The sequence below is a fragment of the Mastigoproctus giganteus genome, chromosome 11 (assembly GCF_048544385.1).
Source record: "Mastigoproctus giganteus isolate SK-2022 chromosome 11, ASM4854438v1, whole genome shotgun sequence".
Lineage (NCBI taxonomy): Eukaryota > Metazoa > Arthropoda > Arachnida > Uropygi > Thelyphonidae > Mastigoproctus > Mastigoproctus giganteus.
This window is the reverse complement of record NC_143585.1, coordinates 143,045,761-143,066,578: the sequence shown is the minus strand read 5'-3', so window position 1 is coordinate 143,066,578 and position 20,818 is coordinate 143,045,761. Positions and strand designations below refer to the sequence as shown.

Sequence of the window (20,818 nt, the reverse complement as noted above, 5' to 3'; positions counted from 1 at the left end):
CTTTGTGAATTGGGGTCACATTTGCACATTTCCAGTCTATGGGTACCTCCCCTGAGTTCAAGGAAGCTGTCATAATTATGGCTAAGGGTTTGCTTACTTCCTTTGCTGCCTCCTTTAATATAACTGGATAGATCCCATCCACCCCAGGTGCCTTTCTTGTGTTTATCTTCAACAGTTTCTCCTCCACTTTACTCCCAGTTATTTCAAGATTCTGTAGCTTACTGCTAGAATTGAATACACCTCTGGCATTCCCCTTGCTGAATAACTCCTCATTTGTGAATGTCGATGCAAAATATTCATTTAGTTTGTTAGCTACCTGAGCAGGATCATCAATAGTTGACCCATCAATATCAAGTGGACCAATCTGATTCATCCCCTTCCTTCTAGAGTTTACATAAGTAAAGAACTCTTTGCTGTTTTTCTTTGCATCCCTTGCCAAGGATTTCTCGTAATCTGCCTATGCCTGCCTAACCTCCTTTGTAACTTGGTTGCATATCAACTTGTATCTATCATAGGCTTCTGTGTCATGTGTTGATTTGTAAGTATCCCATGCATTTTTCTTCTCTGCCATATGCCTCATTAGTTCATCTGACATCCATTTTGGCCTAAACCTTGAACAATATTTCTTAGTTGGTATGTAAAGCCTAGTAGCTTCCAAGATAAGTTATTTGAATGCTTCCCATTTTGAATTTGCTGTTGGTAACATCATCAGTTGGTCCCACTGTATAGAATTTAAATACTGTCTCAGTCCATCGTAGTCGCCTTTACGGAAGCAATAACCCTTCCCTTTACCCCTAATGGTAGTTACCTCTTTGAGTAAATCCCACTTCAGCACACTGTGATCACTGCCACCTAGTGGTTCATTTATCTGCAGATTCTTAATGCATGAAGAATCACTGCTGATAATCAAATCAAGAGTATTACTCCCTCTAGTTGCCTCCCGAACATGCTGATGTAGAAAACAATCATCCAGTAAATCCACAAAAGCCCTGCTAGTGTGTGAGTAACCAGCCCCCAAATTCCAGTCAATATCTGGGAAATTAAAATCTCCCATTATAAGACTCTCTGATTTACTGGCCCACTCTATTTCCCTGTACAGTTCCTTATTATACTCATCAGAGTCATTAGGCCTATAGCACACTCCTAGTCTCAATTTTGATCTCCCAATGCTTAGGAGTCTACTGACGAGGCTACTAGAGACGGTCGTGTTCAAAGCCGCTAAGTGGATTTTTCTTATTTATTGATTTGAAATTATTGTTTTTCTAAAACATTTGATTTAAATTTAGTAGTATAACATTATTTTGTGATTTTCTGATTAATTTGGTGTATTTATTCTTTACTCGGCCTTGTAATTGCATAAAAGTATCGGTAAGGGTTTCCACGTGTTTCAACTCCGCTACCGTTCGTAATTTTCCCGCCTTTGTAATGCGATAGTTATATACCGTACTAGATAGCGTTAGTTGAACTTCGTTAGCATTTAAATTGTACGTTTAAATAAATACATATAACGACTTAGATTACAAACGTAATAATTAATTTTATTTAACATAATTAATAACATAACATAATTAATTATAATTAATTAATAAATTAATAGAATCATGACTCAGACCAGAGCAGCAAAGCAAAAGGCTCAAGCTAATGGAAGTGCTGTGGCTCAGAGCAGAACTGAGGGGGGCAGTTGTCCTCTGACTCACAGCCTTATAAAATGCACTGTTTGCTTGATGTTTGCAGAGCAATCGGGTACGGGACATGATACTGCCAAGGGGGATGTCTTTGTGTGTGCGCGATGCAAGGAGTGTATCGATATCAGGCAACAACTCGGCGTTCTTGTGGGCCTATATGAGAGCTTGAAGGACATGGTGGATGCCCTCGAAGAAACTAAATTGAGGGGCCCATCAAGCTCTCAGCTGCCCACATCAACACCAGAGCTTGCACTTGGGCATCGCGTGACACAGAGACAACCCCCAAGGCAGAATGCGCTGGTTCCGAAGGAACTAGTAGTTGTTGGTGACTCTATTGTCAGGGAAACGGGGAACGTGCTTTGTAAAAAAGATACGTGGAACAGGACCAGGGTATGTCTGCCAGGGGCAAAGGTTGATGACGTTGTTGAGCGAATATCATCTTTTAAGGGCACAAAAGGTGATATAGTTGTACACGTTGGCACTAATAATATTAAGAGTAGGAGACCGGCAGAATTACTTAACAAGTACAGGTCACTGTTGAACAAAAGCCGAGAATTAGGTTTGAATTTGAAAGTGTCTGCAATTCTGCCCAACCACGATAGGAGGGAGTATATGATGAGAGCCTTGTCGATCAATTCGGCCCTGGAAAGATTGTGCAAGGCTCAAGGGGTAGAATTTCTTTCAGCCTGGACTGTACTTGTTAACAGGAGAGATTGCTTCTACAGGGATGGGATACACTTAAATAGAAAGGGTGCAAGAATATTTGCTGATGCTATCGAGGCAGTGTTAGGTGGGTCAGAAAACTGCTAGCTTGGGGGGAGACAAAGACCAATAGATTGACAGTAGCCACTGGCAGAGGTGAAACAGATTCTTGCACTGCTTCTATTAGAATGAGCAGAAGCCTGAAAAACAAGATGCATGGTATTTCAGAGACTGCTGGGAGCCATTGCGGTACAAGTAAACACATGGGTTGTGTTAGGGTAGCTAAGAATAGAAACAGGTGCAGGTATACTTGCGTGTGCACCAATGCTAGGAGTTTAGTAAATAAATTTGATGAATTTGAGGTATTGCTCAAAACATCAAAGGCAGATATTGTTGGGATATCAGAGACGTGGTGTCACACAGATATAAGGGATGCAGAACTGCAATTTGGGGAGTACAACGTCTACAGAAAGGATAGACAGGATAGGAAGGGGGGAGGGGTTATGCTATTAGTTAAGAAACACATAAAAACCAAGGAAGTGAAGCCAGTCGACATCGCTGGACAGTGCAGTGTAGGGTAGGTAGTGGAAAATTAAAAAAGACCTGGGGGTAATTGTGCAGTCAGATATGAACTTCTCTGAGCAGTACAGACATGCTGCCAGGACAGCTCATGGAGTTTTGTCAATGATATACAGAAACTTTGTAAGCAGGGATAAGGAGGTAAGTATCCATTTGTACAAGGCCACTGTTAGGCTGCATCTTCAGTATACAGATTTGGAGGCCTCACTTTAAGAAGTATGTAGATCTAGTGGAACAGGCACAGAGAAAGACAACTAGACTAGTGAAGGGAAGTAAAGGGTGCTCTTAAAGTAGAAAGGCTTCAGTTCTGCTTATTGCAGTGTCTGGAACTAGACATCTGCAGGGTGATCTGATTGAGATGTTGAAGGCCTTGAATCAACTGATATGCTGAATTTTAATGGCATTCTTTCTCTTGTTGAGACTACACACATGAGGCAGATTAAATTCCAAGTTGAGGAAGGATGGTTGCAGATTAGATGTGCAGAAGTTTGCCTGCAGTGAGCAGGTGGTTTGCTGAAGGCAAACACACTTCATCCATTCATATAAGCTCATTTTCTTGCATTATTTGCAACTACTAGTACAACTGTTTTAATAGGAAAATAAATTATTGGGTACTGGCATTAATAACAGCAAAACACTCATTATCTGTGGAAGTAAACTGAAACCAACTATGGTTATTAAAATCAAAGATAAAATTGATTCATAGGAACGTTGAGTTTCAAACAAAGTCAAAAAGTTCTGAGTGACTATTTTGTTTTTGAAAGAGTCTCTATTCCTGATAAAGGAATTCACTATTTCAGGTTTCATGGCAGAGACAGCAAATGCATTTGAGCAAGTAGGGTAACAAGACTGTGAAGCACAAAGATCAAAGAGAGGAGATTTCAGTCTTTGACAAGGAATATTAGTGCCAAAATATAACTAATTATCATCTTTAAAGCATAAGGAATTGTAGAATGAGTAATTTGGACATATGGGATGAATAATGGTCAAGGAAACTGATAGTGTAGATTTTGTCAGAAAAATAAGTGGAAGCCAGAAAATTGAAAATGGAAATGGACATTAATGAAGCTAGAACTGGGACTCTATATTTGTGAAACAAATTAGGAAATGTATTTCTTTTTGGTAAATAAATTTGTTTTGTTATTCTGAATATTTGTAGTGTATTGACGTAGATGAGGAAAAAGTTGGGGGGGGGACATATATAAAGTAATGAAATTTTTAGAAATTCTCATGCAGGTGAGAATATCCATTTCTTTAATATAGCTCCCACCTGCACAAACAATATTTGGACTCGCTTCAGTCACAGCTGGAAGAGTATAGGTAGAATAATTATTCAATAGCTGATTTTGGATTTATCCTAGAACATTTCCAAAAGATTCTTTCTAGTATTATCAGCCTATAAAAATCAGTAGAAAGCTGTATTCTACAAATATAATATTGGGTCAGCCTCACCAATATGCCTACAATAACCTAATTATTACTAAAATTGCCAGTAATCGCTAAAATCCTATTAGTAGTTTAATTATTATGTCATTAGTAATCTAATAGTTATTAATAGTAATAATTTAAAAGTAATTTCATTAGTGTATACTGTTGATAGTATCAAAGAATTAAGAGTTTTCAATCACTCTGTATGAAGATAACAATGGATTAAAGCCAAGGTCTAAAATTAGTTTACTTTAATATTAGAAGAGGAATTCTGCAGCATCACTTACTCTGAAAATTCAAAGACATCAAATACAAATTTTTCCAGTTTTATTCCATTAGGTTTTTCAGGCTTAACCAACTGACCATCAGCTCCAACATAAGGTATCTTTTTTTTAGCTATGTGATGCTTAAGTTCTTCTTTACTGAAATGAAATCAAGTCAATAATGGGCAATGTAAAAACTAGCGATGACTATTTACATTAAATTAAGAATATTAGCATAAATAAAAATTAAATTAAATTCTGCTCACTACTAAAAACTTTATCTATATATATATATATATATATATATATAGTATAATTCAAATTAAACATAGAAAAGAAATAAGAATTATAACTAGAAAAGAAAAGGGAATAAAAAACAGATGATCCTGTTGCTGCAAATTTAAGTGGCAGCATAAAACAAAATCCAACAACACATTGTGTAAAAATCTAAAGGAATATAAATTAGCAAAAGGCATTGTGCCCAGTGGCCCTCTGATGAGAATGGATATATTGGTTGTTTTTATTTGTTCCTTGGGGTTCGTGTTAAGTCTATTTTCTTTAGTGGTAGATTTATTATATATTTTTTGTGATATTTCACATTGTTTTGGCCTTGACATTAACAAGTGGTCGCCAGTGTAAATTTGCATTATTTGAGTATTAATTTGGCTTTATTTGCCCTTAACTTAATATATTAAAAATTTTATACATATTTTCCCTACCACATATTTTCATTTTCCTCTTCTGTCCTTGTCATTTATTTATTTTTTTGCTCTTCCTTTTTTTTTTTTTTTTTTTCAAATTTATAATTTCTTTACATATAGTATAATATATACTGCATGTTAACACACTGCTCTCGGACACTATTACTTTCCTTTCCTCCATACCAGGGATTTTCAATGGGGGCAAAAATTGGTTTTTGGTTGGGTGAAAAAATCATGGGTATTACAATGGTTTGTGGCCTTCAAGTTCAACCCTACCCAATGACATCTTATTCCTTTAAATATTTAATTTCACTCATTGGGTTTTATTTTCCCCTGAGAAAACTGATTATTATATTAGCAGTGAGTGAGAAATTTTAATAAAAGGAAGATAGTGAGCATAATTTAATTCAACCACCTTTGCTTTTTATAGGCATTTAATGCCTATGAAAAGCAAAGGTGGTTGAATTAAATCATGCAAAGCAAAAGTGCTTTCAGAGGTAATGTGTCCACAATCCTTGCCATTTGTGCCTTTCCAACAGCTGCGACCTTGGTGGAGGCATGGTGGGGGTGGTTTATTTATTTATTCCTTTGTTTCATTGGTCAATATATGAGACATGGATGGGATGAGGAAATGTTTCAGTCCATTCTTTCTACTTTCTAAGCGACAATTAGTATTGATTTATTGTTTTCTTGTGGAAGTTGTTTATTTTTGATCCACAGTGCTTTTGTGAATGACATGGGCTATGAAAGTTAAGTAAAAATAGTTTATATTTTATTATTTAATTCTTTGTAGTTATTCAACCCATCATCAATCATGTCAATTGCTGGAAAGAAAAAGTGTCAACAGTATCAGGATGAATATCTAGCTTATGGTTTTAATGAGAGCCCATTCGACTCAAGACAGCCTATGTATCTTATGTGTAATAGTTCTTTTTAAAATAAAAACCATCTATAAAACCATCAAGACTTAGATCACTTAAAAAGGAAACATCTGATAGTGTTGGTAAACATATTGAATATTTTAAAAATTTTAAAACAGATTTTGAGCAACATAACAATGTTACTTCTCTAACAACACACAAACAAATGACGATGGAATGACTGCATCTTATAAAATTGCAGAAATCATTTCAAAAACTAGTAGTGCTCATACAATTGCTGAAACTGTTATATGACTTGCATTAGAGACTGTAATTTCAACAGTGATGCATCACTGTAATTTCAACAGTGATGCATCAAAAATCCTTCCAGTATTTTAAAAGCATTGCCATTGGGCAACAATTCAATTTGAAAACGAATCGAAGAGATGAAGAGCAGCTAATCAACAAACAAAACAACAAGAAAATTTTCTATTCAAACTGATGAATCCACAGTTACTGACAATAATGCCCTTCTAAGGGCATACGTTCATTATTTCAATGATGACTGTAAATTGCAAAGAGAGATTGTAAAATCTATAGAAACTGACTTACTGGAGCATCTATTTTTGTTGCTGTAAACATATGGTTTGATGAAAAACAAGTACCATTGGAAAATTTGGTATCCTGTGCCACTGACGGTGATACCCTCCATGGTTGGAAGACAAAGGTTTTAGAGCCCACCTAAAGGAAGTATGTCCCGAAGGTCTTCAATACACTGCATTGGGCACTGACATCATCTGGTTGCAAGAAATATTAGTCCAGCTCTTTATCAATCTCTTAGTATAGTTATTAAAACCATCAATAAAATAAAGTCACATAGCAAATATGATCACCTTTTCAGGAAATTTTGTGTTCATAATGAAGAGCAGTATGGGCTTTCTAAAGGAAACTGTCTAACAAGATTTGTAAACCTTTTTGGTACAATAATTAGTTTTTTAGAAAGCGAAGGAGACAGAGATTTAGCAATGGAGATCACCATACACAAAAAAAAAACATATACTATATGGCTTGGATTTTTCGAAAACTTGAAAACCCTGAAATTTCACTTCAACTTCAAGGGAAATTAATTACGGTGATAAACTGAAAATGCATGTTAAAAGCCTCAAAAACTGGACATATTTGAAAGCAATTTAATGAGAAAAATTTCATGGTATGCAAGAGTTAGCTGAAATCAATGAATCTCTCAATGAGAATGATCTTAAGAATTATTCAGATCACTTATTTTCTTTAACAGGTGAAATGAAAAATAGATTTTTAGATTTATTTCTTTTGAAGTGAAGCCATGGATGTTAGATCCAATTGGATGCGATGCTGGGTCTGCTACTTAAAAAATTCAAGAACTCACTGAATTAAAATATAACGAAGAATGCAAATATAAATTCGAAAAAGGTGGAATGGCTGAGTTGTGGGAATCAAAAACAACTAAACTTCTTTATCCAACAATGTGGTCTGAAATGGCCAAAGTACTTCTTTGTTTTCCAACATCTTATAAGGTTGAAAGTGGTTTTAGTTCAATAAATAAAATATTAACAAAGGAAAGAAACAGAATTGATATATATTCAAGAGGAGACATTAGCATTAAACTTACTAAATCACACCGAACACTGAACTTTTAGCTAAGAAGTATCAAGCTTAGGGATCCTATTGAATAAAAAGTGTTAAGTATAAAGTATTTTCTTGTGGAAAATTTCATTGGGAAAAAAAATTGTTTAAAAAAGCCATTTAGGGGGCAATAATTAAAAAAAGGTCGAGAAACACTGCTCTATACTATCTTCGCCTCATTTTATTCATCACCTTTCTCACCCTCTTACTGCCCTTTATTTCCTTTCCTAATGCTATTTGCCAACTTCTTCTTTTTCTATTTACATATCTAATTTTTACATACGAATTTATTTCTAATTCACAAACCTACTCTTCCTTCAGATTCGCCTTTGTTTGCACATCTTTATTTATTTATTTTAATTTTATTACAATTTATTGCTTATTAAATTACCTTAATTTATCCTGTGTCGGGACTACCTTCCCAATTTTTATGTCAGAATTTACTGCTTTTACCCTCCTTTTTAATAAACTTTTTTTTCTTTTGAATGCACTCTAGAGTTTATTTTTTAATATTTTTCTTCCATAACTATACGTAGGTACAGAAATGCAGTTTATTGATACATAATCAGGTGTAGTCCCCTGATACATTATGTATCAATCTTTTATAGCTTGAATCAAATATTTCAAATATTTTAATTTTTTATTTCTCTTTCCCTTATATTTAGATTTTTATTACATAAAAATATTTTTGGCCTTCTATTTGATGCTTGCTCTTTGCAGTTATTTTAATCATTTATTTTTCCTTTAAAGCTTCATTCCTTCTAAATTGGTTTTCCAATTCAGCCTTTAAAATTTCTTATAATTCAATATATCATTTAGGTCTTTTCACATTCTTTTCCTATCTTCTGCATACTTCTCTTTCTTTCTATTCTTTATCTACTAATTTTGGCACATTGCGTTCTTTACACTTCCATCTGCTAGCTCTTTCTTTTGCTTAATTACTTTAACCTTAAATATATACTTTTATATCCTTTGCTGTTGCTTAGAACACTTAAGCGCATTTCCAATATAACTTTTATAACATAATTAGCCACTATCTCCGTATTGTATATGTTACTTAAACTCAATTTATCCAAACTTAAAAAAATAAACTAAACCACTAAAACAATACAAAAAAAGGGGGAAGGAAATAATTAAGAAAAGGGTAATGTAGAAGGAACACTCCTAATATGATTCAGAAAAGCCTAAATATACAAAATAAATTTGAAAGCCAATTAATTAAAATTTAATGGAGCCCCCCTTGCTGGTACCAGGTCCAAATTATATGAAATATCATGAAAGATGGAGTCGTAAACTAACTACAATACTGGACGAAAAAAACTAAAAATAAAAGTAAAAGAGACTGACCATTATGCCCCACCTTGACAGAGGACCACGAGGCCAATAATAGTCAGGGAATCACTGCATTTTGAAAATTAGACACAAAGATCGAACAGCCAATGCAATGGATTTGAATAATGGTGATCCTTATGCAGTGGGAAAATTATAAGACAGAAAGCCAAGACAATCAAAGTGATTTTTCTGTTTTCTTTCATCATCTTTCTATCAAAATTTAAAATCCACTATTCAAAAATTTCACTTGCCATCCAAGATTTTTTGTTGCAGTTGTAGTCCAACTCTAACTTTACCTTTGAAACATCGGGGTTGTTTACTTTTGCCTATTACCAAAAGCTTCAGTTTTTCGTTACTAGCCATATTTGCACCAACCAATCATTGATTGTCTTTGGGCTTGTAGTCCTCCATAATTTTTTTCAAAACTATTTCTTTCCAATGGGTACAGTCTTCAATTACAACCTCACTTTCATCAGAAATAACTTTTTCGAGTAAGCCATGGCACTTTTTAAATTTATCCAGCCAACCGGAACTGGCTTGGAATGTTTTATGCCTCCAGAAAAGATGCATACTCCATAGCCTTTTCTTTTATTAATGGCCCTGATTATCTGCATGTTTTGGTATCGAATCAACTTCACCCACTTAAAAATGGCTTCGTCTACATCTTCATACAGGCATAATTTCACATGCTTCCAAATGGGTCCCGTTTCCTCAAACAGTTTGAGAATTGAAACATGGTTTTTCAGAATGTTTTTTTTTTGGTAGTTGTTGGCGTATAGGCTTCTGTGGCCATAATGCACCTCCCAAGGTTTTTGCAGTACTTTGATCCAAGCCCGAGGCAGGAACTGAACCTGCGCCCTTTGGGTTGCCAGGCAGGCACTTTACCCACCTGACTAGCCCGGTTGGCTTTTCAGAATGGTTGGCAGGGATACCAAATTTTAATGTGATTTCTTTTTTTTTTTTAATGCCCCAATCTACACTATTAAGCACTTCCACTTTTTCCACTACACTCAAGGATTTCCTCTTAGACACTGTAAGGTTACATGCACAGCAGCTAAAACAAAACTGATTTAGAGACCACTTGTACCTACCATAGAGATAGGTGAAATTTAGTGAAAGTGTGGATGACTCATTTCTGCAAAACAACAGATGAATTTCCGGAATAAAGGAAAATCACTCTCTCCTAATTCTCTAACAGGGTGCTTACAACAGAAAACAGGTTGACCAGAGTCAATGTCCGTGTCAGGAATATTCCTTAATCTTTGCCAATGACTGTAGACACATAGATAGCAGTTGACCAGTGCTTCTTCTCGGGCACCACTGAATTGTGGAATGCTCTTAAAAATTAAATCCTTTAGCTATTAAAGCTAAAGTGATTAATTCTTAATCCTTTTAGCTCTTAATATGCGCTTTCTACAGCATCAGCTCTATTGCCTAAAGACCCGAGGAACGAACAATGCATACCCAGGTCTCTTGAAATCAGTTCATTATATGGAAATATTCTTTGTTATATGGAAACTATTTTCAATGTAATGACCAAGGGGAAATCAAAAAAAGTTTGCTACATAGAAAAATTCGCTATATGGAAGTTCGTTAAAGAGAGGTCTGACTGTATATAAATATATACAGGGTGATTCACTACCAGTGCGACAAACTTGCAGGAGGTGTAGGGGGCACAAAGACGAATCAGAATCACATAGCATTGCAGGGTCCGAAATGCCTTCGTCATGTGGTAGAGGATGTTGAACGGGAGGTCGCGTGAACAGCGATCCCGCTGGAAGTCAGCATTTGCGAACCGTTTCTGTTGAAGAAACTAAGTAGTAAAATTCCTCCGGAGTGGATAATCCGCAGGCTCCAATGATTGGATGCATTGCAGATGGTATGAACTCATTTGGTTTGTTGAGAGTATCCTCCATACAATGGATTGGGAAATACCCAATTGTTGGCCTATCGCTCGAGTACTCGTACTCAGATTGCCTTCTGCAAGACGTAGGACATTCTCCTCATTGTCTGGCATCCTCGTCGTTCGCTCTCGATTCATGGTACCTCTCGTGAAACAACCAGTCTCATGTAACCTTCTGTGCACACGTGCGAAAATCGCATGATGAGGAGCACGCCTGTGCGGGAAATGTTCCTGGTATAAGCACAGAGCGGCGTGCCCATTACAGTCCGCAGCTCCATACGTGAGGTGCATGTCGGCCAATTCAACGTCTGAATACTCGTCCATCCTACTGCCTCGGGAACCGGTTCACAAATGCTGACTTCCAGCGGGATCGCTGTTCATGCGACCTCCCGTTCAATGTCCTCTACCACATGACGAAGGCATTTTGGACCCTGCAATGCTATGTGATTCCGATTCGTCTTTGTGTCCCCTATACCTTCTGCAAGTTTGTCACACTGGTAGTGAATCACCCTGCATAAATAATAATATATACTTATATAATATATAAATAAGTATACTTTTATTTTATACTGTGCTGTATATATTTAGTTTACTGTCTGTTATATTTTTGGTAATTTCATCCTGCATATATCAGGGAGTGTGAAAACATTTTGGCTGGTGATCCATATGAAGAATGAGAAATTCCACAGTGGCCGATAAAGTTATGGTGTAAAAAGCGAAGAGGAAGATATATAGGATAATTCATAAAGATATGGCATAACTTCAAAATCTGATTTCTGAGGCAATTTTAAATAAAAAAATTCATATGGACATGGTTCTGATTCTCAATAATTACTGAGTTATGTAATGTGCATAGTAGTGTTGTTCACAGTGTCATTATTTTTTATTCCATTACTTTCAAGGTACTTTTACATTTACAAGGTGTTGAATAAGCCAATATGGTTTAGTTTATGGATTTTTATGGATAATTTGTGGTTTATGGAAGGCCTCCATACCTGAGTGGTCAGGAGCACACGCTCTTTGAGTATACAGGGTTCAAGCTCCTGACTGCTAAACACAGTCAATCTGTCAACCCACACTGGACCAGTGTGGCAGATTATGGTCCATTTTCCATCAACATCAATTGTTGAGGAGGCTTCCATCCTGCAGGTGGATTGATAACATTTTTTTATGGATTTTACAATGGAAATGCAGTTACTGCTCTCACAGTATACAAGCAACGTTTTCTTCACTGCAGAGTTTGGCACTGACAAGTTATTAGCTGAGTTTTTTTTTCTTCCAAACATTGCAAGGGACCGAATCGCTTCCAGTATTCACATCCCATATGAGCACGCAGTCCTTTAAGATGTGGCTGAGCAAGAGAACATCACTGAGGCAGTACAGCATAGTCCTCATACTAGTATGTGAAAGACACTAGCACGAATCTCAGTTTCCCTAATTAAAAGTATGGAGAACTTTGCATAAAGAAGGCATGTAGCCATACCATGTGCATGCAACGTGTCCAACACCTTTAAGCTGGGGATCCTGCTCAATGGCTGGTATTTTGTAATTGGCTGAATGACAATCACCATATGCATCATTATATCCTACTCAGCAATAAACCACAATTCACCTGAGGTAGTTCAATAACAGTCACACAATTCCCATGTTTGGTAAGAAAATAATCTCCTAAAGAGAGTAATTTTCAATATTAATTCAGTGTTAATGTGTTGTATGGAATCCTCAATGATCAGTTGATTGAACTATTTATTTTTAAGAAATGTTCTACTGGACAAGTCTATCTACAATTTCTGCAAAAAAAATTGCTGCAACTGTTAGAAGATGCACTTTTGGCTACATGATAGTCACCTCAATGACCAGTTCCCTGGCCTGTCCACAAAGTTGGCCACCTAGGTCATTGGACCAAAATTCTTTATATCTTTGCCTCTGTGACTCACACACAAGCAGCAAAATGCATTAAAGCCAAAGGTGGTCTTTTTGAGAATCTGCTTGAATCATACGCACATATGAGGGGGTATCAAAAAGTTCGTACCCTTACCTAGAAATAATAGCCCTAGAAAGGTGAAACCACAGGAACTTTAATCCTTTTCTATGTACTCTCCATGTACAGTAACATATTTTTCCCATCTGGATCAGTTATTTAATGACTTGGTCATAGAAGTCCACACTTTTTTGCCTGAAACCACGATTCCACTTCATTGATGACTTCCTGAGACGTGCTTTGACATGTCTTTAGTCTCCAGATCATACTGGTACACCCAGCATTCGTCATTTGATTCGTCAACCGATCAAAAAAGTTCTCAACATCCGCATTACACAAATCCAATAGTTGGCAAGAACCATGCATTCGACCTTACTTCTGCAAAGGCATCAGCAATCTTGGAACCCATCGTGCAGAGACCTTAGACATGTGCAAATGGTCATGTAAAATGCTGTGTGCAGATCCATAACTAATTCCCACTGCATTTGGGATGAAATGAATTGTCACACGTCTGTCACTCAGCACCAGCTGCTCAACCTTTGCAAACGTCTCACTGTCTGTGAATGTTGATGGCCTTCTTTCTCTTTGCCCATCAAAGACATTTGTACGACCCCACTGGAACTCCCGTTTCCACTCTTTTACAGTGTCATAGGATGAATAATTCTGCCCATATGCAGCTTTCATTTCTTTCAATTTCCTGAGCTTTCTTGCCCTGAAAAATGCAGCAACCTGATCACTGTTCAATACGCCACTTTGTCAACCACAGCGTCCTTCCTCAGATTCCGGGCTCCACCTCTGGTGTACGATCACCTATGGGAATGAAATTTCACATGTTAGTTATTGAATATGTAGACAACTTATATTAAAATCGGCACCTTCCTACTGATGTTTTATCTAGGTCAGGGTAAGAACTTTTTGATACCCCCTCATACACATCTGTAAACATGGACTGTAACTTTCCTAAATAAATAAACACATAAATCAACACTTTATCAGTTATAATTATATATCTGTTGTTATTTTTTGTTTTATATCACTCATAATTGCTTTATTTTTTTTTAAGATTCAAATGGCCACAGCTCTGAAATCATTCAGAATTGGACTTGTGTTTATATGCACTTTTTAACTCAAAATTGCCTCAAAAATCAGCCCCTGAATTTGTATCATATCTTTGCGAATCGCCCTGTGTGTGTATGCTTTTTTTTTTTTTTTTTTTTTTTTTGATTTGGTAGTTGTTGGCGCATCGGCTTCTGTGGCCATATTGCACCTCCCAAGGTTTTTGCAGTACTTTGATCCAAGCCCGAGGCGGGAATCGAACCCGCGACCTTTGGGTTGCCGGGCAGGTACTTTACCCACTCGGCTAGCCCGGTCGGCATGTGTGTATGCGTAAACAAAATTATATGACTGAAGAATGACAATTCTTTACTCTTCAGTTATGTATTTTTAAATTTACATTCTAGCAATATTCATCTCTACATTAGACAGTGTTCCGTTACGTATTGTTCTTTTTTTCCTCCTTTTTTTAAACTACAGTTTTATAATATCTGCATTTTTGTATAAGTTGTATAGTATGAATCAGAGCTGTAATACTCAATATGTTCTACGTTGATAATAATATTAGTAAATTAATAAGAGGAGTTTACCTCAATATAGTACGTGGAACACTTCCGTATGATACCCTCCAGAAATTAAAACGGAAAAAACGAAAAAATCGACAACTTACCGGTACATTAAAGAAAAATATAAATAATTAAATAATTAAAGTAAAATATAAATAATTAAATAATCAATTTAACACAATTCAAAATCAATTCAAAACAATTAAAATTCTAATTAATGCAATTAAAAGAATCTAACGAAAATATTCAAAACGATTTTCCTTCCTGAAGCTGACAATGCTATTCGACCGACTGTTGTGATTACAGGAATGAAAATTCATTGTCAGCTTCAGGAAGGAAAATCGTTTTGAATATTTTCGTTAGATTCTTTTAATTGCGTTAATTTGAATTTTAATTGTTTTGAATTGATTTTGAATTGTGTTAAATTGATTATTTAATTATTTATATTTTACTTTAATTATTTAATTATTTATATTTTTCTTTAATGTACCGGTAAGTTGTCGATTTTTTTGTTTTTTCCGTTTTAATTTCTGGAGGGTATCATACGGAAGTGTTCCACGTACTATATTGAGGTAAACTCCTCTTATTAATTTACTAGTATAAGTTGTATATAACTGCATTGGAATAAGCAGCTCTACTTACTTCCAAAGTGCTTAGTTATGATGGACTTACTTTTCAGATTTTTTTACATTTTCATTCTAGAAATTTGCTCACTTTGAGGACATTAATCCTACACATCTGATCTAGTATCTTGCAGTTTTTCCGAGTGCATTTCTTTACATCTATGTTTTATAGGATGGTCTTGGTATGGTTAGTAATACAAATTCTTTCCTTTTCACATAGTATAAAAACTAAAGCCCTTCAAATGAGTTGCTAATGGCTTTTATATTTTTGGCTTCTGAAAGACTGTTATCCTTTAAAAACAACAGATTTAGTGGCTAACTGCTTTTCAGAAACAACAGATTTAATGGCTGACCGCTTCCTCTTCTCTAAATTTTGTTTTTTGCTTTATTTGATTTTGGATGACTTGCTTGTTACCACTGGATTATTATTAAGTGATATTTCATAATTTAGGTCACATTATTTTATATATTATTATTTATTATTTTATATATATTTATATTTAAAATTTTCTAAATTTATTCCATGGTTATGCCTTTGCACTGTATCCATTTTTACTTCTTCTCTTCTTTTTCTTATTTCTCTCTTCTTTCAACTCCGATATAATCTGCACTAAATTATCATCATATTGCCTTGGCTTCAAGCATAATATTATGCAGTTTGGTTTAATCATTCAACTTTAGTGATATTTCACAACATATTTAAAATTGTTTCATGTCTGGTATTATAGTAATTTTGGAGTTTGGGGCCTTTTGTATAATGTTTCTAAATTAATTTGCTCCATGGTTTACTTTGCTGTTCTATTTTTCATACCTCTATTATTACAGTTCTCAGTCCTTGATTTCAGTTATATGTTATTACATTCATATTAAAATAATATCTGTCTCTGTTGTTTTGCACAAGACAGCATCTGCTAAGCATCATGTATGCAGAATCTTCAGGTAAAAGAACCATTAGGTGGCATTGATCATAGTGATCACTGACATGGAATTTATTTAAAACTATAACTATAACTATAACTAAACTTTTTTGTTGATAAAGAGACATTCAGCCTTGAAAGCTCCAAAGTCAATTAAAATATTTCACTATATATATGCATTATTATTTGTATCTCTATGGATTCCAGTAGAACAGGCCCATTCACTCTTAATCAGCATGCTCTTTATGTTTGATCTGACCTGCTTTCTCTTTTTTTGGAAGCGAGGATGATATACTTTTTCCACTGAGAGGACTGCTGCATAACTTTAAACTCAGCTTTCATCCCCTGTTATGATGTTGGAAAGGAAGTCTATGTTCTTTCTAGCCTATGCTTGCATGTTCCTGCACACAAAAAGTCAGCTATGTTTCTGTTTGTCACTCAGCAAATGGAGCAAAAAATTTTGCGGTAATCAATCTCTTGTTTTAGTTTTCAGTTAAAATGCAATGGAATGCACTATACTATAGGCCTAGAGTGTCAAAAATATCATTAATCATATGCTGACTATCCTCACGGATGACTTGACAAATGTTTTCAATATTTTCATTGGTCCAACTTGAAGATGGACGACCGAGTGCGCAACCAAAGTTTGATCACCTTGGAAACATGATTATCACTAAAAAGTTTGTGTTCCACCACAGTATCATCACCAAATGCTTGTTTAGGTATTTTTTAAGTCTCCAAAGCTGTTTTCCAAAGTTTATGACAAAATTTGATGCAACTTCACTGTTCCTTAACATCTGCCATCTTACTCATCTAAAAAATCGCAAGGCACGCTCAACAGAAATACAATTTAACATCAGGTGCAGAAGAGCACAATCCTACTGGCAAAAAACTAGCCACACTAACACACAATGAATTAGCTCAATGGCATACTTTTACATATAGTACATATAGTTAGTACTCCATGCAGCCAGTCCAAAACTTTTAGTTTGCACCTCGTAACAAATTATTTCGCAAATTTTGTAATGTGAGGTCATTATAGAAGTATTTCTGCTATTTTTACAGCTTGATCTGCCAATTTGTTTCCTATTATCCCTATATGGTGAACAAATCTGATATTTCATTTGTCTACTGTAAGGTATATTGAAGTTTTGCTAATATGAGTTAGCAAAATGTTTGGGATTTTTCAAGGCATCCATTTAGATAATGCTCTTCTGATGAGCTCAGAGATTGTTGAGAGCCATCTATATTGCAGACAATTCAGCAGAGTAAATACTGCATTGTTGTGATAGAAAGCTGCAAAAGAAATATACTTTCACGAAAGACTGAGCCTATTGTGGTTTCTGATTCTGATCCATCCCCAAGTATAGAATATAATACTGAAAACTTTTCCCAATGAGAAGCTTGCAGATGTCTGAAACTAGTCAATAGAAGTGTCTGTTTTTGGCCAATACTGAATAGTGTCTCACAATATGGCATTATGACATCTCCCAGTAGAAAGGAATGGAATTTTTTGGTAAATTGACAATACTGGTTGAGTTCATATTCCACAGTCTTGAATTTGTATTCCCAGTTAATTCATATTTGTACTATTTTTGTACACAATTTTCCTTCTTGAAGAAAATAAAATAGATACGATAATAACTATGTTATCCATAATACTCATAATATAAAGAATGTCAAGAAAAGAACAGAGATATTTCAGAGCTATCTGTTGTTGCTGTTGTATTGGTGGTTTATTTTCTTCAATGTACCAACTAAGGAATGGAATGGTTTGGAAGGCTGATGCTGCTATACCTAGAGCACTATGCTGGATTGGATTGAGAATATTCTTATATATAGCATCATATTCTTGAGCTCCACAGCCCATTTTCTTTATTCCAGTGTAGTATGATATACCTCACCATTTTGTTGCTGATAATGCTTGGAGTAATATTTAAACTTTTGTTGCATTTCAATCACAATTGTTTTTACTAGTATTCTATTAAAAAAAAAAAAAAAAAAAAAAAAAAAGGAATTTAAACTTTGATTCTCCTATACATTTTATCTGTTTAGTCTTTTTGTCTGTTTAATTCAGGATTTGGATGATTAAATTTTCAAAAGAAATGCACAATATACTATTTTTTGAACTGATATTTAAAAACTTGGCTACCTTGTGCAGGGCAATTAAGTCTTGTGGGACCCATTGTTGAAAAAAGCTGAAAGAAAGAATAGCAGACAGATGGAGGTCAGACTACCGACGCTGTCCGCTAAGAAGCTTTGTAGGTACAGAGGAAATATTCTCACAGTCCCATATCATCAATGCCCTGCACAATTCCATATTTCCATGCTGTTTCATAAGTTTTTCGATATCAAAGAAAACTGTCAGTAGATGTTCAGACCATATAAAGGCATCCAATACTTTCAATCTTGACAAGATGATCTTGTGTTTAAAGCTGAAATGAGTGTTTCAGAATGAATAACTACTGGACAATAGTTACTTTGGTCCTTATGGTCTATGCCTAGTTTTGAAAAGACTTAACTGATGTCAAGCATGCAGCAGGCAATGCTCAGTAAATAATCAGTTAAAATAGTACAAGCAAACACTTTCAGTGATCCATCATTTATATATTTAATAATGTTACAGTGCTACTGCTCACTACTGCACTCTATCTGGTCAGCGATACACAACTCCCAACCCAAATCATTAACAGTCTCTTGGGTTGCATGCACTATGCTGCCTCACATCTTAACAGCTCAGGCCATTTTCTGTAGGTTGCCCCATATTCCTTCAGAAGTGTATAATACAATGAAATATACACACATCACAAGGCTTTTTAAAATGCATAAGAAGAATACCATGAAAGTCCCCAGTTGCCATTACCTTACCTGCTGACAGCACAGCCTTAAACTTCTTTGTCAAGAATTAGCCAATATGCTTTTACTGCATTGATACATGTTTAGAATTGGGTTGAAGGTGGTAGACCCGTGATTCATAACACGATTCTTCCATTTCTGACAATGTGGAGGTTGAAAATATGTATGCTACTGGTTATAACAGAAACAACACCTTTTTACATAGAGGATTTCCACAATCTAATAACACAATGGAATAAGTGTATAAAAGTTCTTGGTGATTATGTTGACAAATAAATTCTCTGTTCAGGTCAACTGTCTTTTTGTTTTTTTCTTTACTTATTGACTCCCTCTTGTAATATAAACAACATACTGATGAAAAAAAAAAAAAAAAAAATTAATGCTACTTTCCACTATGTAATCTCTTTCAAGTCCCATATTAGAAATAAAAAACATACTCAACAACTGTAGTGAGGAACTCCAAAGTAAAGAAATGATTGCATATGCTACCAGCATTGAAGGTAAGCCTTCCATCAGCATTTCGTTTCTGTGCTGTGCGTAAAGAGACCTCATTGTATTCAACCACCTGATATTTCCCATCAACTTTGCAAACGACACCAACAGCCTCCGTAGGGTAAGCTTTTTCTACAACCTGAAAAAAAGATAAAATGAAAACTTTTGCAAAATTCTTTTAGTCATAATGCTTTAAGAGAATAAATTCAGTCTGACCTGTACTGAAATTATAAATTAAGTGGTAGCCATTGCATTAATCACAGTATGCATAAAAGATGTATCAATATTGTTAAAATAATAAAAGGAAATTTCATGTACATAAATTGTTAAATATACAGGGAAAATAACTGTACATTTAACAGTGGCCATAAAACTTGTCAAGGACATGCTGTAATCAGTTTTCTGTGATTTCAACTATAAATAGTTTTTTTTATCTGGGTTTCTAATCAGTCTGTTTCAACTTGAAAACATGAGTACATGTGTCACCACCATTTTCTTTATATTAAGTCATAGCTGCTTTTATATGATGTAGGCTACATCAGTTGAAATCAGAGCACAGCACTTCTGTGAGATTCAGTTCTCATTTTTTAATGAAATTATGAATTCTAAAACACCACAGAAATTCAGAAAGAATGAATTATTCTGTGGTTTTCAATGAAACATTTTTGCCACACTTTTCCACATTACATTAGTCACTTTCACACTATAGGATGAAATGATTTAATGCCACATTTTCTACGGATCTTGCTATTTTCAACTATATTCTCTATTTCTGCCTCCTTTATTTTTGGATATGCATTGCAAAAGACATACTAGCAATTAGTCAAAAGTTATACTTTAGTGTGAATGGAATGAAACAAAATGGTATTTAACCTATAACTGGGATCTTTGGCATAGTATCTTTGAGACCCCCCCCCACCAACGAATACTCAGTCCACACAGCTGAAACTTCCAATACTGTCAGCAAAAGTGTTTTTGCAAGCATCTTTGCTAATTATCACACAAAAAGTAAAAATTACAGTTTTGCTTAGACTTGCTAATTATATGCACATGCTCAAAAACATGTGCATATTTAAAATTACTGCTCATCTCTCTCACTAGTCATTGAAGTATGAGCTCTTAACACTCTGGCTTTGCATCACAAAAAGAGTTTAACTTCCAAACGTTGAAGTGCAATTTTTTTTGAATGACATGTTGCTTGCTTCCAAAGTCAAA

The 20,818-nt window shown here is 35.1% G+C and overlaps 1 protein-coding gene across 1 annotated transcript in view; it reads right to left on the bottom strand.

Moving 5' to 3' along the window:
* The window catches only part of LOC150078488 (UDP-N-acetylhexosamine pyrophosphorylase-like), a 296,675-nt gene that overhangs the window by 99,023 nt on the left and 176,834 nt on the right, over positions 1–20,818 (bottom strand). Inside the window, exons 7-8 of the mRNA XM_090385379.1 lie at positions 19,549–19,742; positions 4,682–4,816 (exon numbers count right to left, since the gene is read on the bottom strand). Of these exons, the coding sequence (XP_090241505.1) occupies positions 4,682–4,816; positions 19,549–19,742 (329 nt within the window). The remainder of the gene's footprint in view (positions 1–4,681; positions 4,817–19,548; positions 19,743–20,818) is intronic.